General features: G+C 50.2%; 1 protein-coding gene across 1 annotated transcript; it reads left to right on the top strand.

The window, feature by feature from the left end:
• Positions 1-1602: 1602 nt before the first annotated feature.
• On the top strand, positions 1603-26327 carry SBSPON (somatomedin B and thrombospondin type 1 domain containing). Its single transcript, XM_080646139.1, has 5 exons — positions 1603-1872; positions 12922-13116; positions 21050-21140; positions 22822-22998; positions 24617-26327. The coding sequence occupies exons 1-5, from the start codon at positions 1659-1661 to the stop codon at positions 24732-24734; spliced, it is 795 nt and encodes a 264-aa protein (XP_080502265.1). The 5' UTR covers positions 1603-1658; the 3' UTR covers positions 24735-26327.
• The last annotated feature ends 42 nt before the right edge of the window (positions 26328-26369 follow it).

Here is a 26369-nt window from a genome sequence, read left to right as displayed (position 1 = left end):
GAGATCATCTTCCACTCTCTGTACGTCTTTCTTTCATGTTTTATTCCTGAAAATGAACTTGTGAGTGAGTCATTTTCCTTTTTACTTTTTTTCCGGAACAATCCCAGATTCTTACGGTGTTACAGAATAAGTGGAGCTCAAGGCATTCTATACAGCAGGCAGCCTTAGGGAAGCAGTGAAGGATGAATTACGGGAATGAGTTAGTACAAACTGCTAATAAAACCTACAATACAGGTGAAAGGCAGAGGGTACAATTTGCTGACAAAGCTGTTTAGTACCAACTACCAAGAACTAGAAATATAGAAGATACAGAAGTATAAAATATTTATTTAAACTGCAAAAAGTAACAGAGGCTTAACGTAAAGAGGAAAACAGGAATGAATTTCCAGCCCCAACATTTACTTATGTAAATAGTCACAAAGAAAGAATTTCTTTTTTTTTTTTTTTGATGTAGGACTGCATTTTCCTTAGACAAATAGAAAAAAAACAACAACATTTTACTTTGGTCAAACTTGATCTGTGACTGGAGTTCCTAAAACACAATTCTTATAATGTATTAAATCTTTTCCATTTCACAACTTTTTTGCTTGTTTTTAATGTTTGATTAATGTTAAATGTTTAATGTTTGATTACTGTATTGTGTTACTACTTTTGTAGTAAAGTTTGTTTCCTACGTGTGTTACTTTTCTCTCTAAAGACAAAAAAAAAATTCCTCTCTGAGAAGTCTTTGTATAAGAAAGGAAAAAAATAGTCTGTAAACCCATCAGATTTCTTAGATTCATAGATACAATTTCATGGTTTCTCACAAAAACCTTCATAGTCTAAATGATTTAGGAACATAAATCGAAATGAAACTTGTAGGATAATTTTTGGTTAACCAGAAAAGATGCAGAAAATATATTTGGAAGGAAAGGTGGGAGAAAACGTGTATGTAAGGCCAGGCCGGCGCTGTGTGACCGTGGCGTTGTTTGTGAGGTCATTAACAGGGTTCTGGGGAAATCTGCTTGAACAGAGAGCAGAGCACCGTTCGGATTTGGCTTCTCCTTCCCAGCACATTCATGCGTCGCCTCCTCGGTGAAGCCAAGTGGCATTTTCCTGGCAGGAAAACATGATCACATGCTGCAGCAAGAAAGGATGCTCCTCTGGTCATATCTCGATCTGGAGGGCCTCTGAGGCCGCAGGGGCCAGTGTCCCGGAATGAGTACAGCGAGGGCGTCCCTGGGCCAAGTCAGGGTGACCCGCGCGCGCTGCCGAGACCCACTCGCTGCACACGGAGCGCACTGCGTCCCCTGCCCGGACAGGGACAGTGCCGCGCGCTACCGTGTCCCCACGTCTGGAAGCCGAGTTTGGGGCCAGGAGAGGTGGGCCGGGCTGCTGGGCGCTGGGATCCCAAGCACCTGCTTCTCCGCGCGCTCCCAGGCGCTCCCCGCGGGCTGGGGCCGGCGCTGCGAGTCCATCGCGGGGCACTCGGGAGTACACGCCGCACCTGGGCCCGGAGGCCGCGGCCCCCGCCCCGCGGGGAGGGGCGGTGCGGGGGGCGGGGGCCGCGCGGGGCAGGGCCGGGCGGGTGCGCGTCGCCCGCCGCTCGCGCTGCTTGGGGCCGCCGCGCTCGGAGGCCGGCACTTGCTCCGAGGTCCGCGCGCCGCGGAGCGCTGGCCATGAGGTCCCTGTGGCTGGCGCTGTGCGCGCTGGCGCGGCTGTGGCCCGGGGCCCTGGCCGGCTGCGCCGAGGCGGGGCGCTGCTGCCCCGGCCGGGACCCTGCCTGCTTCGCCCGCGGCTGGAGGCTCGACCGGGTCTACGGAACTTGCTTCTGCGACCAAGCCTGCCGCCTCACCGGGGACTGCTGCTTCGACTACGACAGGGCGTGCCCAGGTGGGTGGCGGGGCCGCGGTGGGGCGCCGGCCACTCGCCCGCAGCCCAGGGGCACGGGGTCCCATAGCAAGGACCGCAGCCCCCAGCCCCTTCCATCCAGGCGGGTCCAGTCCCTCTACCCCGGCCAGCCCAGGCCCTCTCCATCCACGTGCGCCCAGCTCCTTCCACCCCGCTCCACCAGCTCCACCCTGGAGTCCTCCACCCGGCCCCTGCATCCGAGCACACCCAGCTCCATCCGTCCAGGGCGCACAGCCCTCCATCTGTGTGCACCCCGGGTCCCTCCAGCTCCGGGCATCTCATACCGCCCCCAACACCCCTCCCGCCAGATCTGGATGGAAGGTGCGGGCGCCCTCTACTCTTGAAGGGGCAGGGCCACCTCCCGCCCGGAGAGATGGCACTGGCAGGTCGGGGGGCGGGGCGGGGGGTGCCCCTGGGCCCGGGTTCCTCCGCTTTCATTCTGAGACGCCTCCGGGACCGGAGGGGCGGGTGAGGGTGGTGAGGGAAGGAATGTGGAATGGTCCCACTGGCCAAGGGCTGGCGCTGGGAACGAGTTCTTGGCGGAGCACAGCTGTGCTCACTGGGTGTCGCCTACAGGCCTCTCGCAGGAGGGGCCCCATCCGCTCCCTGAACGCCCTGTCACCTAGGTAGCTCGATAAAGAGTCCTCGGGGTTCCCATTTTGTTTCCATCTTGCTGGTTTTCCTTCGGGGCCAGTCTTGTTCATCCTTACATTCCCCACAGCAGCGCAGCCCCGGGTGGGCTCCGTGCGTGTTGAAGTAATGAAATGCAGAGGTAAAGGGGGGCTGGGGGTGCGGTCCTGGAGAACAAGGCGCACCTGAGAGCAGCGGCTCTGGGAAGGAAAGGAGCCCTGCCCCGCTGAGCACACCACCCAGCAGCCACACAGACCGTAGGGTTTGCCTCCGGGACCGGTGTTGTGGGGTCCTCGCACCGCCCTGGGGAAGGAGCTGCAGGGCGGTGGTTCCCTGGAGAGCCGGCCTGGTGGGGTCGCACCCTCTGCCCCTCTCCGCAGGGAGAGCAGCAGCCACGCGGATGGTCACCCACGCCGCTGCGGAAAGAACACAGTTGAAAAACATTAAGATTGTTTGACCCTGATGGGAAGCTAATGATTTACCGACCAACGTCTATCTTTTTGATGAGCTTCTTTCCCTCTCCTGCTCCAAGGCCAGGCTATTTTACTAATGGAAGGAGAAGAGTGGGCTGTCCTGTCCCAGCCCCTCCTCGCAGCCCCACCCGCCCCAAGCCTGCTTCCTGGGTCCCCCGGTCTCCAGGGGGCCTGGCCCCTGCGCAGCCCCTCGCACCAAGCCTCTCCCTCAGCGGCTTTGCCTGCATTTCATTCTTGTTTTTTTGTTGTTTTTAATCCTCAGTCGAGGATATCCCCCCCCCCCCCCACACACACACACACTGAGTTTTAGAGTAGAAGGGAGAGGGGGAGACACAGAGAAACACCGATGTGAGAGAGACACATCGATTGATTGCCTCCTGAATGCCCCTGACCAGGGCCGGGAGCCTGCAACCCAGGTACATGCCTCTGACCAGAATCGAACCTGGGATCCTTTAGTCTCCAGGCCAACGGTCTGTCCACTTAGCCACACCAGCTAGGGCCTTTGCCTGCATTTTAAAGCTAAATACAGAACTCCTGTAATTCAGGTCATGTGACCCGGACTGCAGTAAGCCCGGGACACAAATATGATGAAGGCACAGGTTCTGCCCCCTAAACATTCAGAGTCAAGCAGGCAAACACACATGGAAAAGCGTGTGCAACATGCTTGGTGCCAGAATAAAGGACCTAGAGCAGTGGTTCTCAACCTTTCTAATGCCGCGACCCTTTAATACAGTTCCTCGTGTTGTAGTGACCCCCAACCATAAAATTATTTTTGTTGCTACTTCATAACTGTAATTTTGCTACAGTTATGAATTGTAATGTAAATATCTGTTTTCCGATGGTCTTAGCCAGCCGTGGGCAAACTACGGCTCGCCGGCCGGATCCGGCCCGCGGAGCCGAAAGAGCGGAGGGTTCTCTTGCTCTCCCCTCCGCTCCTTTACTTTGAATTTATATTAGTTCACACAAACACTCCATCCATGCTTTTGTTCCGGCCCTCCGGTCCAGTTTAAGAACCCATTGTGGCCCTCGAGTCAAAAAGTTTGCCCACCCCTGTCTTAGGCTCTACAGCAGCAGTTCTCAACCTGTGGGCCGCCTAAGACCATCGGAAAACACAGATATTTACATTACGATTCATTAACAGTAGCAAAATTACAGTTATGAAGTAGCAACGAAAATAATTTTATGGTTGGGGGTCACCACAACATGAGGAACTGTATTAAAGGGTCGCGGCATTAGGAAGGTTGAGAACCACTGACCTAGAGGCTAGTGAAGGAAAACTCGAAGGACCAGAGGAATTCAAGGAAGGCTTCCCAGAGGAAGTGGCAGGCAAGCCGAGTCCTGGAGGGTGAGCGAGAGGTTTCTACAGGGGAAAGGAATTCTGGGAGCATTCCAGCAGTTCCCTGTGGGTGTCGGCCTTTTGTGCCAGGCCCTGGCAAGGCCCTGCGGCCACCCTGGCAAACAGGACAGGCCCGGAGAACAGTTAGCTGTGGAGATTCGGGCACAGAGAGGGATGGAGAAAGACAAGGCCAGTGTCCTGAGGAGACCTGGCTTCCTGTGAGGACTAACACTGCTGTGAGCAGTTGCAGAATCCTCAGAGTCTTTATTTGGTCAAAAATAAATCCCTTGCTTTCAGTACAGCAAGTAAAAGTGTTTTTTACAAAGCCTGTCATTTTAGAGTGGGGACTTATGAGTCAGGAATACCAGGTGACCATTCCATCTCTGGAAAGACTCACAAAGCCATCCAGCCTAGTAGGAAAAGGCTGGGGACCAAAAAGACTCCTCGTTGGTAAATTCTCTGCACCTGCAGTTTTTTTGGGGAAGAGAGGAGAAAATAGAAACAATTGGAAGTTGGCCACTTGGCGAGACCGAGCCTGCTGACCCCTCAGAGCTGAGGGTGAGAGGAAGGGTACCACAGAGCTGACTGGGGGTCTGGAGAAGGTAGGGGGGCTGCATTCGGATTCACAAAGTCACAGACTGTAGGGGCCTCTCCGGTCACTGAGGTCCAGGAGGGGGTGGCGGAAGGAGAGCTGCACCCAGCCCGCCTGAGGTCAGGCTGCCACCAGCCGGGTGTGTGGGCCAGTGCATGGCGATGCTTCATTCCCAGACAAATCCAGGCTCAGCAGGGCAGAGCCCCCGCTTCTGTGCCCACGGGGGAGCCTTCTGCCTCTTAGAGTCTCTTCTTACTCGGTGCTGCGTGCAGGCGGAAGCCTCTTTGACTGACGGAATGGCGTTAAATGTGAACAGAACACGGGACTGTGTCAGAACCCAGCGTGCCTTCTGCTCCTTCTGACTTGTCCATTCTGATAAACACATTGTGGGGTGTGTGTTTTTGTTTTTTGTTTTGTTTTTGTTTTTTTGGTGTGGCTAAAAGATGAAATATTGGAATGTCTCTTTCTAAACAGAAATAAGTTATTGGATCTATAGAATTACTAAGCTGTGCCCTCCCCACCCCCCCAAAATACGTTCTGAAATGGTCTCAGAAATTCTCATGATGATGATGGCAAGGGTTTTAATACCAAGGATGTCTTTTCACCCCTCACTCCCCCCCCAAAGATAAGAAGTTCTCCTTTGGCTTGATCAGGGGTGGGGAGAGGAGGCAGGCGGAGGAGGGGGCAGATCTATGTTCCCTGTCTGGACAAACTCCTGGGAAGGCTTGCCTCTCAGGCTCAGCACAGCCAGTCTCTTCACCAGCTGGGTTGCTAGTGCCTCATCCTAAGATCATAGAAGCAGCGGCCGCATTCGATCTTGGATGCGCCACTTCAGGAAGGAGGAAGAATTAGCCCACGTGGAGGGGGACAAGAGCTGAGTAGCTCTCTGGCTGAGACTGTAGAGGATGCAGGAAATCAACTGGCCAGATCTGCTGACGTCGTATCTGGAGGAAGATGGGGCAACGTACTTGAAAATATGGGCTCTGGAACTCACCCCAAGGAGGGGTATCACAGTCCTGGGTGGTTTAGAAAGCTGAGGCTTTACCGGAGCCAGAGTGGCTGAGGGACCCAGTGCAGCTTTCCCTGCTTTGTCTCTGTGGGGCCTGGCACCGGTATTCAGCTTGCAGGACGTGGCTGCAGCCCTGGGAGTGCCCTCAGGAGGGCCAAGTTGTCGAGGCTTAGCCAGCATTTACTCTGTGCCAGGCCCTCTTGCGGGCACTGACTTAGGGCTCACACCGCCGAGGTTACAGGCATACCTCGGAGATATTGTGGGTTGGTTCCAGACCACTGCAATAAAGCGAGTCCTGATATTTTTGCTGGTGGATGGTCTTGCCTTCAGTTAAACAAACAAAGCCAACGGCTATGAAGCGCAATGAAGTGAAATGCAGTACAACAAGGTGTGCCCGTATTCCTCATGTTGGTCTCTTTCACGGGCAAGGTATTCAGGGAACCGGGAGGCCCGAGGGTAGGCAGTTTGTCCACAGTCACACCACTGGTAAGCCAAGGGGATCACACCCAGGGACTCTGGGTCCAGAGCCCGCTCCTTGAAGCATCATGTTTCTGGGCCTCAGAGAAATGAGGCTTCACGAGGAGCCGGCTGCTCGCAGTAGGCCCTGCAGGGGCTGGCGGGGGAGTGAGCCTCTCTCCGTCCACGTGGGTTCCTCCAGGGCACAGAGCGTGTCCTGCTCCTCCTGCAGCTCCCTGATGGCTATCTCGGGGCTTTGGTAACATTTGTCAAAACATGCGAGCCGCCATTCCACAGGTTTTGACGTAACCTGTGGCTTCCCAGGCACTGCCGGTGGGGGATCCACATGCCCTTTTAAAAACAACAGTTTTCTTCCTTGACTACAAAATATATGTTGCACAAAATTTGGAAAATATAGAAATGCGCCAAATAAGAAAACAACTCACCCAGAAACAGCATCGTTGTCTTTTTAATTGGCACCCCCCTTTTTTTTTCTGGGTTTACATGCTGCCTACAATCCCATCTTTCTAATGAGGTAGCCCATTTCATTGTCTTGCTAGCATTTCAGGCACTTGTCCGGTCAGTGTGTCGAAAGGAAAAACCCCAACCCTACAAGGGCTGGGGAACGTGGTTTCTGCAGGAGAAAGCCATATTGGTCGTTTTATTGGAGCTTTTTCGAGGGGTACATAGTCAGTTGGGCAGTGTGGTCTCATTTGACTGTCAGAGCAATTCTGATGAGGTTCCACAGAAAAGGATATACAAATGGAGAATGGAGACAGATAAAGGCAGATAACAACCATTTAAAGTTGTGTCACCCTGGGGCAGTGGTCGGCAAACTGCGGCTCGCGAGCCACATGCGGCTCTTTGGCCCCTTGAGTGTGGCTCTTCCACAAAATACCACGGCCTGGGCGAGTCTATTTTGAAGAAGTGGCGTTAGAAGAAGTTTAAGTTTAAAAAATTTGGCTCTCAAAAGAAATTTCAATCGTTGTACTGTTGATACTTGGCTCTGTTGACTAATGGGTTTGCCGACCACCGCCCTGGGGGTGTGTGTATCAAGGGGCTCTCATTTTCTTCCACAGAATGTCAGCAAGCAAAAGCCACGCTGTGGGCAAAGTGTAAAAAGAACACTTCCTTAGGAATGAGTGGGACTGTCTGCACTTAACAATACGAGGGAGAAGGCACTTGATCGTGGGTGGCCTTCAACTTCGAGGTTGGCAGAGAGCCATGCAGGCAGGGCCAGATTACAGAGGGGAATGTCTGAGTGTCGGTGACGGACCGCGGAGACACAGCTCCATGAGAATACAAGCAAGGCCTTCCATTAAAAACATAATCCAAATCCAAACGTATTTATGATATGAAGGGATGCTGACTGTCAGCTCAGGTTGTGTGTGTGTGTGTGTGTGTGTGTGTGTGTGTGTGTGTATTTGGCATCATCAAGAAAAGCATTAGAGCCGGGCTGGTGTAGCTCAGTGGTTGAGCGTCGACCTATGAATCAGGAGGTCACGGTTCAGTTCTCGGTCAGGGCACCTGCCAAGTTTGCAGGCTCGATCCCCAGTGTGGGGCGTGCAGGAGGCAGCCGATCCATGATTCTCTTTCATTGATGTTTCTATCTCTCTCTCCCTCTCCCTTCCTCTTTGAAATCAGAAAAGCATTAGAGAAAAAGATTTTTCAAATTACCCTTTGGGATCTAAAGACTGAGAATAGTGTCTAGTTTTGGCTGCCACACTCTGAGGCTGTGATGGACCTAGCGAAGGCCCAGTGGTCATTTTGAGGGTGCGAGTGTCTATAAAAGTTGGGTCCAAAAGCTGGAGTCATCAACCCGAAGGTCCGTGCTGGAGGGCAGGGGCCTCCCCAAACAGGAAGTCCACGAGGGCCACAGAGGAGATAGCATATTTTTTTTTCACCATATTCTGAAATTCTTGAGTGAGGGAAGTTTGGCTCAGATAAAAGGAAAAACCACTTCACACCACAGATAATAAAATTAAAGAAGCTTGTTACATTCAACATGTGGTCCTGGCAGGAGAAAGAAATGGATGAAAAAGGATTAAAAGAATGTGTGGCTGCCAGCGCAAGCCGGGACCTCCCTCACCTGAAGGCACAGAAAGCACCCGCCCCCCTCCCCCCCTCCCCTCCCGCCCCGCCTCCCCCCCCCCCCCCCGCCCCCCAGCCACCACTGCCAGGAGAGCGCCGACAGCTCTGGGCCAGGTTCAGAATCTGTGTTTCTGGCTCTGGAAGTTTCTCCTGTCCTTCCCACTCTGGGTCTGTCAGTGCTTTGACTTCTAACTAATGGTAGGAGCAGAGCAGAGTCTGTTTCAGGGGAGAACATCATTTAGGAAGGAGGAGGAACTTGTCCAGTGCCATGTCTTCCTTCCTTCCTTCCTTCCTTCCTTCCTTCCTTCCTTCCTTCCTTCCTTCCTTCCTTCCTCCCTCCCTCCCTCCCTCCCTCCCTCCCTCCCTCCCTCCCTCCCTCCCTCCTTCCCTTCCTTCCTCCCTTCCTCCCTTCCTCCCTCCTTCCCTCCCTCCCTTCCTTCCTTCCTTCCCTCAGCAAATATTTTTGAATACTTCCTAAGTGCCAAGCACTAGGCATGAGGAGAAAACTCAACAACAATGAACAACTGTAGCATATCCATCTGTAACTAGGAATCACGGAGATGCTGGAAAGCAAAGAACACAGATCTCTGAGAGGAAGGAATTCTGAGGGGTGTGTGCAGGGGGCTGGGAAGGACTTGGCTAAGCTGGCCCGAGAAGGACGCCCTGAAGAAGAAATAATTCATCTGGGGCCTAAAGGATGAGCCGAACCCAGCCGTGCCCAGTGTGGGAGGAACATTCCTGGCCGAGCGAAGGCCCCAGCGTGTGAAAGAGTCTGGTGTCTTCCAGGGGTCAGGAGGCTGGCGTGGCTGGAGCTTGGTACAGAGGCAGTGGGGGGTGGGCTGGGGGATCCAGGTGGGAGTGGAGGGGCAGGCACAGGCCGGTCACAGACCGCAAGGAGTTTGGCTCAGTGGATAGAGCGTCGGCCTGTGGACTGAAGGGTCCCAGGTTCGATTCCGGTCAAGGGCACGTAACTTGGTTGCGGGCACATCCCCAGTAGGAGGTGTGCAAGAGGCAGCTGATCGATGTTTCTCTCTCATTGATGTTTCTAACTCTCTATCCCTCTTCCTTCCTCTCTGTAGAAAATCAATAAAATATATTTAAAAAAAAAAAAAGGAGTTTGAATTTCATTTCAATTCAATGGCAAACCACTGAGGAAGTTTACAAAGCCATTCATTCATTCATTCATTCATTCGTGGAAGATGAGACCATCTTTAAGGTCACTGAACGTGGCCATGACTGGATACTCTGTTAGGACATATGAAATGTGCCCTTCTCGTGTGCACACATGTTTCTGAAATACATGACGTTTCTGTTCTGGGCCTTCCTCCCTGTGGCCGTGCAGGACATCTGATAACCGGAAAGCTCCTGAGGAGGGGACTGGCCGGTGCATCGGGAAGCATCCTCCCGCTCCGGACCTTTCCACCGTCTCCCTTCCCAGCACGCTGAGGGCCAGCGGTGCCCACTGGGCCTAATGCAGGAACTTGGGTGCCTGCCTCGCTGTCTCTGCCCTTCGTTCCTTTGTTATGCTTCCTGCGATCACCTCCCAAATAAATGACTGGCATTCACATCCACGTGTCCCATCTGCTTCTGGGGAACGCCACCTGAATAGTCCAGTGAGTTTAAACAAAGAACAAAAAAAGGGCTTGCCCAGCTTCCTGGCACCCATTAAATCTAGGCTTCTGTCCCCTAAAATGAGTGGCATGATGTCATATCCTAGCATGGAGACATCAGGAAGCTGTGATGGTCCCGAGTGCTCTCGGGGCAAGTCTGTTGGGCCCCAATAACCCCAATAACTGAGAAAGCCAGGTTTTTGTGCCGTGGCAGGGACATCTGACAACCGGAAAGCTTTCGAGGAGGGGGACTGGCTGGTGCACAGGAAGGCCTGGTAACGCCTCACACTCTGGAACTTTCCATTGTCTCACTCCCCAGTGACTTTGATCTGCTGTTTGTAGATGTAAATCAGATATGCCGAGAGGGAAGGGGACAAGGGCACTCAGGGGACAGTTCAGAAGGAAATGGTGTCACGCGGTCTAATATATGGCTCGTGGTACTAAATCTCAGAAGTTTCTGCACTTCCCCTGACCTTCCTGACCAGAGATCGCTTGTGTTCTATGACGCCTTCTGGTCCAAATCATCGAAAGTTCACAAGCTAATCAAGACTAGATTTGTGTGTGAAGAATAGGAATACGTACCTCAGATCAATCTTCCAACTCAAAATGTTCTGTGGAGCAGCCTTTGTGAACCCTGCCGTCCTATGGAAATTGGTTTCCTTTTGTCTTACCACCCAGCCACCGCGATGTGGTTGTTCTGGGCCCCAGAGTGTTCGGATTCTCTTTAGCGGAAAAACAGCCCATAGCATTTTGCCAAGGACTGATTCCGTCATTTTGTGCTTTGAGGATTTTCACTGCCGGTCAAACCGAATAAAATAATAGACATTGGGCATGAGACACAAATGTTGAAGAAACACTGAGAGACTAATTTCAGCCATACTACTCCCCAATGCCATCTTCTGCCACATGGATGGAGTGTTACCCAAGGCCATATTACTCACTTCTGTCATGTCCAAATGTTCATATTTGAAACAAGTGGCATATATATATATATATATATATATATATATATATATATATATGTGTGTGTGTGTGTGTGTATACTGCCTTGAACAGATAGATAGACAGATAGATAGATAGATAGATAGATAGATAGATAGATAGATTTCAGAGTAGAAGGGAGAGGGAGAGAGAGATAGACACATCAGTGATGAAAATCATTGATTGGCTGCCTCCTGCACACCCTCTACTACGGATGGAGCCTGCAACCCCGGCATGTGCCCTTGACCGAAATCGAACCCAGGACCCTTCAGTCCACAGGCTGACACTCTATCCACTGAGCCAACTGGCTAGGGCAACAAGTGTATTTTTTAAAAAGTGTAATAGTAAATGTTGTTCAAGTCTAAACATGAGGGCAGGATTAGCTAGACTCAGAGATGAAGAGATTTGTTTGGGCAGCAAGAGATTTATTGAAAAAATGAAGGACGGAAGAAGCCCTTTCCACGCAGCTCCTAGCTCGGCTGTCTCTTTAAATACCTTGTGGTTTTTGGGCCATTTTCATCCCGAGATCCTGAAGATAAAAAGGGAGGGGTCAACAAGAGAGGACAAGAGCAGGAACGATGTTTGCTGAGTTTCCAAAGATCGTGTGCGCGGTGGAGATCGGGAACGAGTTCTGACGTGGCTCATTCTTCTTTAGGTGGTTGGCCTATGAGTCATGTGATAGCTATGAGTTTTCAGATGATAAATAAAAAGATTTTAAACCAGTTTGGAATTTTTGAGTCACTACCAGGTGTTGATGTTGGGTGGGACCCTTTTCGAGTCAGGGGTAGCTATGTGCTTGCTGCCAAAAAACACGTCTTCCCAACGCCTTGAACCCGAAGCTCCAGTGTGCAAGTTGGGTTTTCAAGTACAAGCTGGCGGAAGTCCAAGCCAGGTTTCGGAGAAGAGGGTGCTTGCTTGGCGAGGTCTCTGCAGACTTGCGAGTATGAGGGGCAGGGGGAGAGTGAGCCACGTTTTGTGGGAGAGAGAGTGTTGGCATCTGGTGCCAGAGGTACGTAGATCTTCTAGCTTCTTGTCCTTGTCTTATATCTGATTTCAAGTCCTGAAATGATTTATTTCTAAACCTCATTACAGGCCTCTTATAGACTCATTAGGAGTTCAGTGGGAATGCTAACTGTGCGACCACCTGGATTTCACAGTCGTGGGCAGGAATTAACGCTCCAGCCAGATTCTGACCCTGACTCTGCCCCTTCCTGGTGACCATGATGCTTTGACCTCTGCGGGCCCTGGTGGCTCATCTCGAAGCTGGACACCTCTCATGGTTCATGAGTTCACGAACCGCGGAGGGTGAGGATGAGCAGCCTAACGTGAGGGGTCCCTTGGTGTGGCCCTAAGCTGTGTCTTCTGCAGACGCATTGGCTGATATTCCCGGGGCAGGTGATGGGCTCGTTGGTGGGTGATGTAAAACTTCTTGTTTATACTTTTGTTTTTCCCTCTACGATTACTATAATGAATATGTGTTACTGTTACAATAAAAAAGTACTGGCGAGGGGAGGAAAAAGTTAAAATCAAGAATAAAGTTAAGGCCCAAGCAAAGATCTGATCTAAGCCAGGGAGTATGAGGAAGTACCCGAAGGCCTCCTCTCTTTGCTCAGGTGTGTCCCTGGCTCAGACCCACCTTCCGGATCCCTGAACCTGCGCCTGCCCCTGCGAGGCCACGGTTATCAGTTAACCATCAGGGCAGGGAGTCAAGGTCAACTGGGCCCAGCTGAGACGGCTCCTCCCGATGCTGGCTCAGCCAAAGCGCATTGCCGTGGGGGGACGCCTCTCTGAGCTGGGTGGGAGCAGCTTGGCGGGCTGGGCTCCCCGGGTGACCGTGCCCCGATGTCTTGCAGCTCGCCCGTGCATCGTGGGGGAGTGGAGCCCCTGGAGCGGCTGCTCGGACCAGTGCAGGCCGGGGGCCCGCGTGCGGAGGCGCCTGGTGCAGCAGGAACCCCTGAACGGCGGCGCGCCCTGCCCGGCCCTGGAGGAGCGAGCCGGCTGCCTGGAGTACTCGACGCGGCGGGGCCAGGACTGCGGCCGCGCCTTCGGTAACGTCCTGGATGATTTCCATCGCTGGGTCCCCTGCAGGGCCAGGTGCCGGGCAGGGAAAGTTCCAGCGCTGCGGCGAGTGGGCTGGGCCGGGCCGGTCTGCAGGGAGCAGATATGATGAAGTTCAGGAAATGCCTGGTGGAGTTGCCGGTCAGCTGCATCCATGTTCCCAGCCCCGCCCTGCTGTTTCCTCGTGTGTTTATAACCCAGCGTGGCCCCTTCTCCTGGTGCTTGGACTCCGTGGTTTTTAGCAAACTCAGCCAAGCGGGTGGCCAAGGACTGAGGTGAGGTGAGGATATTTCACCCAGGGCAGTGAGTGTCCTGCAGGCGCAGGGGTCCTCAAACTACGGCCCGCGGGCCACATGTGGCCCGCCGAGGACATTTATCCGGCCCGCCGGGTGCCGCTGCCTGTCCTGCTTAGCAGCCGATGCGTCCTGGGCCCGCAGTGCGCAAAGGAATTTGTTCATAGTTTTTTGTTTTTTTTTTAAACTATAGTCCGGCCCTCCAACCGTCTGAGGGACAGTGAACTGGCCCCCTGTTTAAAAAGTTTGAGGACCCCTGCTTAGGGATAAGTCCATTTCACCTTCCACTCATTCCTGTTAATCTCCAGCAGGCACGGACACGCACGTGAAAGTAGTGGAAACCTGATACATTGCTAAAGGATGATAGCGTTACTAGTGTTCTCTTGGAAACACCTGCCTCTCCTCTTGGGCCAACTAGATTGGGGCTGATGTGATCAGATTTGTGGTTTGAAAAGAGCATTGTGGTTGTGGAGGGGCCAGGAGTCGGCCCCTTGGTGAGTCAGAGCCCCAGGAAGCTCACAAAGAAACAGGCAGAAAGGCCAGTGCCCATGTTTGGATCTGGATGGAACCTGCCGGAGCAAAGCACCGACTCTCAGGAGAGCGGAGACCGTATGTTTTTCATAGGAACTTGGAAAATTTCAGGTCAGCGTCCTCCTCGTTAAGCCATTGTGTCCCTCTTTCCACTCCGCACACAAACATTCCCCGAGAGTCTGCAGATGTGGGCACTGGCGGTGCCGGGGTTATGGTGGCGAGAAACGGTGACCAGAAGCCCACTGTCGTGTAGGTACATCACTGTCCAGTGGGAGGCGGAGGTGAGCACTGGCTCATCCATTTTCAGGAAATTGGTCTTTGAAAATCACAGCTGTAATTTGGTCCAGCTGGTAGGGATCGTGAGCATGAGAGGTGTGGGCCTACAGAGTGTGTGTTAAGCTGATTGCCCCTGGTCTTGGGGGTTAGGGGAGCCATGGAGGTGGGAAGGGAGGGGTGTCCCTGAGGATTGGGGGTGAGGCTGGGAGGCCAGAGTGGGGAACCAGAGAGCCAGGTAGAAGGGCTTGGAGAGGTCGGGCGATATAGGGAAAACGTGACCATTAGAGGCAGGACACACAAGCTTGGCCGGGGTCCTGGGGCAGGGCTGCGAGACAGGGAGGTATGCCCAGAGGCTGTGGTGTGGGGCCACCACCCTCCAAGGAAGGGGAGGGATCTGCCAGGGCTTGTGTCTAGTGATGTCATGGAGCAGAACTGCCAGAGACTCGGGGCCACAGAGCGGCCAAGGGCAAGGCCACGACAGCTTGGGGCCTTATAAGCACAGGTGTTAGCTTCTCAGTGGCCTGCAGGCGCAGCGAGTAGTTTCACAGGGCCTGCAAACCAGGCTGGGCCTAAGTGGCTAAAAATCTGCTTGTTTGGCTATTTTTAAAACAATTGGATGCATAAAATTTTGAGTTTGGTGCCAGTCAGCTTTGGAGCTATCAGGTTTCAGCCTGCCTTGGGGGAGTGAACCACCGAGGGCTCCTTTATGTCACACAGGGAAGTACAAGGGGCCCCGTTGTAAAAGCCAAAGGAAGGCCTGGGTGTGGGAGACAGAGGAGAACACCCCCCCGCCCCCCCGCTCCAATGCGGGGCCGCGGAACGCCCCGGTTAGGATTCTGGTCTTTACCGTAAAAGCCTTGGAAAACCACGAGGGTGTTTTCTCCAGGAGCCTGTGTGAGCAGGTCTTTATTTGCAGAGATCGCCCTGGTCATGGTGAAGAGGGGCCGTGGGGAGGGCTGCCATGGGCACAGCGTCCTCTGAGGCTCACAGGGAAATCGTTTGGTGCTCGCAGAAACCAAATAGGACCGAGCCACATCCCGCCCATTACTCTGCAGGAAAGGCTGAGGAGGAAGCTGTTCTCGGGCGTGAGCGGTTTAAAAACCTGTCAGGAAAGCAGCTGCTCCATTGCTTTACCTCTTGTGGAATGAAAATGCACTTAGCACAATAGAGAGGTTCTTTGGTAGAGAAAATGGTCTGATTTACCCCACATTTAGAATGTGGGATGTCTTGGAATTGATGATCCTGCCACAAGCTGGTCAGGGAGGACAGGTCACTTCCAATATTCCAATCTGGTGGTTCCTGAAGTGGTCCTGGACCTCGCCTCCCCTGGAAGTTGTTGGAAATGCGGTTCCTCGGCCCCTCCCTGACCCACAATCCCTGGGGCTGGCCCAGCCCTGTGTTGCAGTGAGGCCTCCAGGGGATGGCATAGCTCACCCAAGTTCAAGGACCACGGCTCCCTCAGGCCTCTGCCTCGAAGCTGGATGGGTAGATGACACTTTCCTGCAGGCAGGATTCCCCAAAGTGCAAAGAAGGGGCCTTGTCCGGGAAATGTGGGGTAAATCAGACCATTTTCTCTACCAAAGAACCTCTCTTTATTATGCTAAATGCATTTTCATCCCACAAGAGGGAGGTGATAAGGGATTTTTCCCCACCTTACTTGGTTAAATGACCCTTTTCCCCAAGGGGCATCTCACTAAGTCACAGGTGTTCTGGGGAAATCACGTTGGAAAATGATGGACTATCGGGGAACACAATAGGGAAATGAGATGATGGTGTGAAAAGCCAAGGGGGTGGAGTCTTCAACCTCCTCACCCCCAGGCCCAGTTTCACACCCACTCCGGCACCTTCATTTACGTTTTACTAGAGGCCCTGAGTGGAGGTGCAAACTTGAGTGACAACTACATCACAGGCAGTTAGAGCTCGGGTAGTGAGTGGCACAACCAGGGGACGTGCAGGTTGGTGAGGGAGCGTGGGGAGGGGCGCTCACCTCTACCTGCAGCTCAGCCCGGCTGCGTGGTCACCTGGGTGGGTGTCCTTCCCTCCCCTCCCAGACCTCGGGTTCGCAGGGCAGGAGCCCTTGTCACGTGGTGCAATGACCCCTCCCATTTGCGTGGCAAAGAGTGTTTGTAGCCAGTACTGATCCAGTCTCCAAAGCGGCCCTGTGAGAGGGAATGAGTGTTCTACCTCGGCTCAAACGGATTCCCACTAACGCAGCGGCTTACAGTAACGCACCTTTCTCTCTGCAGTGCGGTAATGGTCCAGCCAGGCTCCCTGGGCTCAACCGAGCGAGTCAGGAGCTGGGTTGCTTTCCGAGGCTGGGGGTGGGGGTGGGGGTATCGTTTCCTGGTGGAAAGGGGTCCTTGCCATTAGGGGCAGAAAGCTCAGTGGGACTGTGACCTGCAGTTATGTGGAAAGCACACTTGTAAGCAATGAACTTGGATACTTAGCTGAGGGGATCTGCAAGCAGAACGTAGAAGGTGGGGCTGGGTTCTTCTTGCCGAGAGAGAGAGAGAGAGAGAGAGAGAGAGAGAGAGAGAGAGAGAGAGAGAGAGAGAGAGAGAGAGAGATCCCACTGGGAACAGGACGTGGTGAACTGGGAACTTCTCAGCCTCACCGAATGGCAAGGCACTCGGAGGAGACCTTAGAGAAAACCACCCCCCGCAGGGTTGGATCACCTTTGTCAATGCATGCCCCAGAAAGTTAGAGACAAAAGTGCCACAAACTTAGTGACTTAAGCAGCAGAAATGCATCATCTTTGGTTACTGAAGTCAGAAGCCGGACAGGGCCTCACTGGGCTACACAAGGTGAGCCTTTCCCATCATCCACGTTCCTTTCCCCACAGCCCTCCTCCCATCTCCACAGCAACAGCGTGCCTCTCTACACCTCTCCTCTAGTGTCACATCCTCCTAGGACTCTCTTTGACTCTTTCTTCCACTTTTAAGGACCCTGTGATTACACGGGCCCACCTCCCTGGACAATTCAGGATCATTTCCCTAGTTAGGATCGACTGACAAGCACCTTATTCCTCATTGCGCTGGAGCCTGCTGTATGCACAGGTGCTGGGGACCAGGGCGGGGACATCTTTGGGGAGGCCACTGCCCTGCCTGTCATTATCCTTGGTTTGCACAGGACATGGGAGCTCAGAGAGGTGACAGCATCGGCGAAGGGCCCCAGAATTCAAACCTGGGTCTCGTGGCTCTAAATCCTGTGCTCCCCCATCCCCTCCACTTGGCATTGTTTTGCTGTTAACTGTTATCGTTAGAGTTAAAATTGCACCTACAGATTCTGGCCAGCACTAAGAAATATAAAGGCCCCGTGAGGCCAGTGAATATGTAATCGCTGACACGCTCTTATGATCAAGTAGCTATTGCATTTTTCCTGTTTCATTCAGTGCATATTTTGACTCTATGTTTATCATAAAAGCAAACCCAAAAGCCACACGATCGTGTCCGTTGCACACACCGACAGCTCCGCATGTGTGTTTTCCTCCTGCAGGGAGGTGAACGTGCATGTGAAACTGTGCTTCCGGGCCAGTGTCATTGGCCAAATTTCCTTTCTATTCTGTTTTTACCCAAAATCTACAGACCAGGGGTTCTGAGCCTGCTGCCATGATATCCCACTGTGTTTGAGGGCTTTATGAAATTCTCAGAGCAAATTTAATTTACTTTCATGTTCAAAGGGAGTATGTGCGGGGCCACGCTATTAGAAGTGGAAGTTGTTGTAAAAGCCAACAATGGCAGGCTGGGGGGATGCCAGGAACGTTGGCCAAAGAGCCTGGTCACAAAGAATCTATTACGTTCGAATGTTGTTGCCAGGAAGGCCAGAGGAGGAGGAGGAACTTGCGTTGAGTCTTTGTTCTGGGCACCCAGCAACGGACTTCCACACATAAGCAGAAGTGGGACTGGAGGCAAAGAGTATTTCTAAATTACTTACCACTCTGCAGTAATGACAGTTAGATTTGTGGGCAGATTATGGTGCTGGTTCAGAGACCTGTTCCGATTCTGCTTACCGAGGACTCCTGGGAGGGGAGGCACCCTGTTAGTTGGGCCGAGGGGGTAGAACACACAGGACACAGGGTCCAGCGTCCATCATGGGTCCTATCCACAGGGGCTTGGCACTGACCATGGTAGTGGGTCTTACAAAACCAGAAGCTGCCTTCTGTGCTGGGGCCCTTGCTCAGTCATTTACTATTTATTTTCCCTTTAACTTCTGTGAGCCTCATCTTTTTATTTTTTTAAATTTTTATTGACTTTTAGAGAGGGAGAGGGAAAAGAGAAACATGCCAGCTGCCTCCTGCACGCTCCCTGCTGGAGATCAAGAACCCCACCTGGGCATATGGCCTGACTGGGAATCGAACTGGCAGCCTCTTGGTGGGTGCATGGGATGGTGCCCAACAACTGAGCCCTACCAGCCAGGGCAGCCTCAGTTCTGTGCTGAGAAAACCCTCTAGAACACTCTTTACAAAGCCTCTGTGAAGATGGGTGACATGACACTAATGTGAGAGCTCTTCCTAAATGTGGAGGTTACGGACATCCAGATGTCATCCCACGACAGACGCTCATCGGTGCCCACCGTGAGCCACCCCCAGCTCCTAGGCCACAGCCCCCACCCCTCCCTGGCCCAAGGGGTCTCAGAGTGTAAGGGCTAAAATCTTCCCCGTTCCTCCCTTAGGTCACTTCCCATTACAGACAGTGATCAGGGACAGAAAGGGAAAATAAAGCAGAATGTAAATACTTCAGGGGAAATATGCTTTATAAGATAGTGAAACTTGTGATCTGCATTATAATAGAGACCGTGAAGATGAGGAGTGTGGTTTGGAATCAGGGCCTGGCACTGCCCTGTTTAAATATGAGCCTCAAACACATTTCTTACCTTCTCTGCACCACGATTTCACCTGTGAAATGGGGAACGACGAGGATCTATCTCAGAAGGTGCCGAGAATCAAATGAGTTAACGCAGGAAAAGTGCCTCGCGTTGAGCCCAGAAACTTAGCAGTGCGTCCTTGTCAGCTTTTATTTTTATCATGCTAAAACTGCTCTTGGGTTTTTATATCAGAAACTGGAGTCCTAGCCTCACTGATCCTGAGCTACGCATTAGTGCTTGTGCCTTTGGACTTTTGTGGTAATGTATGCAGCGCAAATTAGATCAAGTAGATGCTTTGAGTGAAGAAACACACCCTGAAACTGTTATAGTTTGCTTGGTAGGAAGCTACACGACCTTCACTTAGCAAATACACACACACATTCATCAGAACAGGCATGAAAACAGCCTGTGGGAAAATGAAAACCCTTCAGATGTCTGTGTTTCTGAGAATTAGGTCCAAGAGAAACAGAGAGGGATCCTGACATATGTGCATTCACTTCTTTTTGTCTGTGGATTTTGAAGTTTAAAAGCTAGTCACGTTTAGAACACGTGTTGCGTTCTCTTTGGAAAAAAATCGGAAGTGTTAGCGCAGCAAGCAGCGCCATGCAGCTGGGGCTCCGGGCTTGTGCAAGACGCAGGGGCCTTTCTGCTGGAGACCAAGCACCAACCACCGGAGGCAGGAGTAATACCTACAGCTCTTGGGGGCAAGTGGCTGCCAGGCGCAGGCCACTCTTCGTTCACATGCCCTAGTAACTTACGTGACTCAGCACCAAGAAAATCTAAAACAGAACAGGGCTGCCACCTTGTGGCCGTAAGGCGCCAGGTAAAATGAACATGTACGCTTGAAGCGTCAATTTTGCCCCCGGTATCCTCCAGCTGTTTTGCTCATGTTGATGATGACGTTGGTACCCAGTAGCCAACATTAGCCGGTGTCTGCTCTTCCTGGGTTGGTCCTGTTTCTGAAATGAAAGGGAGGAAGGACTGTTGGGCATTTTAGCTGCAAGCCTCAGTACAACAGAAAACCCTGGGGAAGGAGGACTCCTTGGTGGCAATTTGGTGACTTCATTCATCCTCTCGGCCCCTTGCACACACACTGATTGAGCTACGTGTAAGGGCCACAGTTTCCCTTGAGTTGACAGCAGAGTGAAATCGAAGGTTATCTGCAGGTGCTTCCTAGAGTGGCAGGTGCCTCCCTGGGCTTAGAGATGAAATAGGGAGGAGACACACAAATAAGCTAACATCACAGAAGGAACAGAGGTGGGAAGAATTCCTGGCTCATTTTCTCTTCTCCCACCCAGAGCGTCAGGGCTGGGGTAGGGTGGGGGGAGCAGGAAGGGGACCACTTAGAACTTCCCTTCCTCAGGTGGGCACGGGAGAAGGCTGCACTGGCTGGCACCTGGCAGCCACACCTGGGCTATGTGGTGGGCAGCAAAGCTTCCAGGCTGCGGTTACGATGTGGGAAGCACTCACACTTCCTTCCCTGGCTTCTTCTGTTTGTCCCCTTTCTCATTTCCTCTTTCTGGTTGTCCTTTCTTCCTCCTTCCACCCCTTTTCACTCTTTTGTCTTCTCGCTCCCTTCATTCTTTTACTTTATTCTTCTGATCTTCCCCATGTCTTCTCTATATTTCATCTGTAAAAACATTCTCTCCTGCATTACCTCACTTTTTCCTTGTTCTTTAATTTCCTCCAGGCTGTTCCTACTGGCCCTTCCCTTTCAGTGTTGTTCTGCAGACAAGCCTGCTTATCCAAGGTCTGCAGCCCCTTCCCTACTCATCTGTGTCCACCAATGTTTATCGAATGGGTCTGGGACACTGACCACGCTGCCCCACGCCACCCCGATGCTGTGCCACAGGCCTTCGGCTTGAGAAACGAGGGCTGTGGACCGGTTTGAGAACAGGTTTGGGAAGCGTCGGCCTGAGTACTGCAGGCCTCAGGTGTTCACCGTCATCCTCTTTTCCAGTCCCTGCCTTCATAACTACCTCTGCATTCAACAAGGAGAGAACAAGACAAGTGGCCTCCCCGCAGTGGTCTACAGATACACAGGATGCCGGGTAATGTGATTTTCTTTAAACTTGTTTTTTCACTTGTATGGTCATCAGCCCACAAAAGTCAGCGTGATGTGCTCGCGTTTCCTGTTACTTGTTCAGTGCCTTTGGGTAAAAAGGACTCTACCTCGGAGTTGGGAAAGCACTTGTCCCTCAGTTTTTGTTGGACTTTAAAGCTGCATCTGTCTCTGAGGTCTGACTCCCCAGAAATGCGCTATATAAAAATGGGGTGATATCACTGTCAGTCCCACGAAGGCTGCTCCTTAGTCTCTCTGGGACCATGGACTCCAGCACCTCCTCTTTGGGAAACTTGAAACTGGCCCAGGCCTGAACTCTGAGGGTTTCTAGGGACTCATGGCCCAGGCTGGGAGGAACCTGTGCTCACTCGGAGTCCACTCTCCTGCTGTCAGAGTAGGACCCCAGGTGGCTGCACATTCAAATCCCCACTGCTGCTTGCCGGCCACCCCAGCCTTTTCATGAAAGATGAGGCTGTCAATACCTACCACGTGGGGTTCTTACGAGAATTAGCGAATATCATTGAAGAGGTGGCGGGTTGAGCTGTCTGGAGTTGATGGGAGCTGCACCATACTTTCCTACCTCAGTACTTTAAGGTCCTAAATGAATGACACCTGCTGTTGTTAGATTATCTTTTAAATATATATATATTTCTATTGATTTCAGAGAGAGGAAGGGAGAGGGAAAGGGATAGAAACATCAATGACGAGAGAATCATTGATTGGCTGCCTCCTGCACGTCCCCCACTGGGGATCGAGCCCAAAAGCCAGGCATGTGTCCCGACCGGGAATCAAACTGTGACCTCCCAGTTCATGGGATGTTGTTCAAACACTGAGCCACGCCTGCCAGGCTAGAGATCATCTTTGAAGCAGACACTCCAAAACTTTCCATCTAACCGATTACAACTCAATTCTAGCCCATTTTAGCATAGTTAGAACCTAAAATGCAACATTCATGGTTTTCACTCTGCTTTATTTCCCCCGAAGAATTATAAAATTGTGTTGCTTTTGAGAACAAGACTCTGAAACATTCGCCCATGTCTGGTGCCCTCATTCTAGTCACAGTGAGTGAGAGTTTTCCAGGTGTGATGTCAGGTGACATAACCTCTGTCACTGACACGACTTGGCTTCCCATTTCCTTTCACCTGTGATGTCCAGTATAACTTTGATGTTTGACTTCAAGTCAAAACTCCAGTCATTACCCCAGACTGTGCAGGTGAGCTGGGTGGGGTGTAAGGAAGGTCCTAGGGGTATCTGGGGGACCAGTGCTTGCCTGGGCATCAAGGACAAGCCTTCCTGGGACTCACATGTTCTCAGGCTCAAGCAAGTTCTTGTTCAATGTCAGCAAAGTTATCAAGAGCGATTTTCCCACTGAAATGTGCTTTTATACACAGCTTAGTGGTCAGGCCAGACAGGATACAGAATATCTGGGTTTCTGCAGATCCATGGTGGCCAGGTAATCCAGTCATGGATGACGAGCCTAGGTTCAAGGCAGTTGTCACCGTCCAGCGAATGAGCACTGGCACCGGGCACTCTGACCAGTAGGGGACCTGTGCAGGTGCTCTGCCTGCACCAGGCAGTCAGGCGTCCTTGGGGACGACAGGCTTCCTAAGGCTCTCTATAGGGCTAAGCCACTTCCAGCGCGAGTGAAACGGTTCCTTCTTCTGCTCTAGGTACTGCATGGAGTTCAAGACTGAGTCACTGACTCACCACTGCGCCAGGGAAAACCGCCCTCTGACGCGATGGATGCAGTACCTGCGAGAGGGGTTCACGGTGTGTGTCAATTGTCAGCCTCCAGCCATGAACTCTGCAAGCCTGCGCTGTTCCGGAGACGGCCTGGACTCCGACGGGTAAGCGAGGGAAAGGGGTTGAAGGACTGGTCTTGTTACTCATTTGGAGAGATCTGTCGTCTGCGTGTCCTAAACACATGATCGGTACAGAGCACATCAGGCGTGAGTTGGAGAGTCAACACAGGGAGTGTGGAGACTCTCCTCCTGGCCACTTGAGAGTCCAGGGCCTAGTTCACACTGTGGGACTTAAGGGGCGAATTCGGATTCTGGGGCTCAGGCCCAGTTCCTAAGTGACTACCAAAGACCCAATTGATCCAAAGACCACTTAAATGACTCTTAGGGTGGTGACTTAAAATATGCAGATTTCTGAGCCCCACCCGAATCTGCACCTTTAGGGGCGGATTTTAACAATTTCCTAGGCCAGGGATCAGCGAGTATTTTCTGTAGGGGCCAGATGATGGGTATTTTTGGCTTGGCAGGCCACATGGTCTCTGTCACAAGTACTCAACTCTGCACCATAGCATAAAAGCAGCCAGACATACTATGTAAACTGATGAGCCTAGCTTTGTTCTAATATTACAGCGTTAGTGGGCACTGAAGTTTGAATTTCATATTTTTATTTTATCAACTCTTTTCAAAATGTCTACAGAAAAGTGTGGGGTGGACTGGATTTGGCCCATGGATTGTAGATCGCTGACCCCTGCCCAGATGGTTCATTCCTGCAGCAGGTTCAGAACCATCGCTTAGTGTAGTCATGAGATCATGATTGAGATAGGAGTGGGAGGCTCAGCTTTTCAGGGTCATAAACCTACAGAAATCTACAGATTGTCCTAAAGAATTGACCCTTGAAAACATTTCACCATCTTGAAAAGCTGTGCCAGACCTATAACTCATTTATCAGTTAAATCTGATAACGCTATTTGTAACTAAGAAGGGTAGACTTCGTGCTGGGCACGGATCACGGTTTTTAAGTATGTCAGATGGAACTGGTAAAAATACAGATTAGAAAGTAAAATATGGACCTTTCTAGTTACTCATTATTCCCAAAGTATGTTTTAAGGCTTAATAACTTGAATTTTCTTTTATTAGTCACTTGTGCCTAACAGCCTCTGTATTGAGTATACCATATGAACAATAAAGTGGGTAAGGAATTCATATGAAAGAGAAACTTAATATTTAGACTTATTACTTTTTCTGAATACCTCATCCATATTTTGACTTGAAATGAATTTATAATTTAATTTGTATCCATAAAGTACCTTAAACCCTGGCTGAGGTTCCAGTGGTTTTAAATATAATAATCTGGCTTTACTCTCTCTACTTCTCCCATTTTTTTTTTTTCATTATGGAATCAAAGAGTTGGAAAAGATTACAAGAGATTATTTGGTTCAGACCCCTCTAATTTAAATACACATGACACAAGAAGCCTTTCCTTTATGTGGCACTTTATATACTCAAGTCAAGTAACAAATACAGTGACCTCAAATGGGGATAATTGGTAACTTGTTCTGATAGAACCCAAAGGGAAACTCAGTTTGCAATCATTTAAAAAAATTTCAATTTACAATGTACTTCAAAACTCCATGTATAATGATTCTTTAAAAAACCCCATAGTTTTGTAAATTAGAATTTTTAGTTTGCTTTAGGTGTAAATAACATTTTCCAAATATTGTTTCAGAAATCAGATTCTCCACTGGCAAGCAATTGGCAACCCTCGATGTCAAGGAACTTGGAAAAAAGTCCGGCGAGTAGACCAATGTTCTTGCCCAGCTGTGCACAGTTTTATATTTATATAGACCGTGAGGTAAATATCTCAAAGTCTGTTTGTTAACAGGCTAAATACTATCAAGTCATGTTTAATGCTTCATAAACCTTAAAAATTGTGTGGCCGAGTTCCTGAGACACGTCATTGCCACACTCCGAAGGAGAAAGACAATTTAGGTGCTAATTTTCAAGAAACATGGCGCTCAGTTGAGGACTCACCCTGAAGTCTCCTGTGGTTTTGTGTCCTTGACCTCCCACATAGTCTTCTCATTCAACAGGTGGCCCATGCAACACAAAATACATCTGTTTGCACTAGAATTACTACAACACAGTCCATTTGTTGGTAAGTTGTCATATTAGGGTACCCATGCTTTGAATCTTGCATTTTTTTCTCCCTTTTCTGTAATCTTCAAAAATGTATACAGATATATATGTACACTCACATTTCTTATGTTATTCCACAAACTCTGAAATGACTAATTTCAAGCAAAATGTCACAAATAATTTTCCACAGGACAAGTTATTTAAGATATAGTAAGCATTTTGTAATAATCCAATAACTCTGCTAAAAATACTTATTTTGAAGAACTATTCTTTACTTAATTGAAAAGAGCAATGAGTTCCTTTAAATATACTTTTCACGATGAGAAACTTTGGCACGAATGACTGAAACAATTATGAAAATTCTACCATCATTAGAATCTAAGATTAATGCTAAAGCCTGAAACTGACCAAAATCATCTTTCAAATTTAATTGAACTCACTACTTATTTTCTACAGCATATCATATTCATTTTCTTATGTTTGGAGTGGAAGACAGAGGAATAGATTATTGAAGGCTGGGATTTTATTATAGATCCTTTGGCCTCACACATATAGAGTACTAGTCTTATTTTATTATTGGAAAATCAGTGAGACAAAGTGGCTTAAGCATCTGGGATGCCAAGTGATTCTGCAAGTCGGCCACAGAGCCAAATCCGGCTTTTCATACCGAACTTGGCTTTGAGGGGAAGCCGGACTATGCCAAAGACGGTGCTGTAAAAGTGCAGCCCTTTCCATTTTCTTTTTTAACAAATCTTAAATCCAAGATATTTTCTTTGGAAAACTGAATCTCAAGATTTAAACTGTATGAAATTCATTTGTATAAAATATTTTACACTAGCAAATGATTTACATATTTATATTTCTCTATACTTACCATGTAATGACAGAATGACAATAGCAAGCTTAATAGAGATGGAAAATATTTAATGCTGAGAGTATTCAATTTCCTGACTAAACTGCGTGATTTTTGTGGGAAATTCTTCAGAAATTATTAATGAATAATTTACGTCTCATCAAGGTTAAGAGTTCAACTGTAAGTTCAGTATTAACATTTTATGATCATTTCTAACATTTGTCAAGCAAGGTTTTTGAAAATATACCTGGGTAATTTTCAATGTTACTTAAAATTTTTATACCAGTAAATAAACTTTCTGTTCACATTTTAAAAAAGCTCTTTACTTGTTTGATTAGAATATACCCAAATTTTCTGGGCTGGTTAGAGAATGAACAAAAGTTCACCAAAACCACCTTTGGAATTGACAGTGTGATAACTAACAGCAATAAAGCTATGATGTATTTAAGACTCATTATGTCATAACATTTAGCATATTTGAATTGCATAA

Source organism: Plecotus auritus, assembly GCF_963455305.1.
Source record: "Plecotus auritus genome assembly, chromosome: 11".
In the NCBI taxonomy this organism is placed as follows: Eukaryota; Metazoa; Chordata; class Mammalia; order Chiroptera; family Vespertilionidae; genus Plecotus; species Plecotus auritus.
Note: the sequence above shows the minus strand (reverse complement) of the source record. Positions and strands in the feature narration are given on the sequence as shown.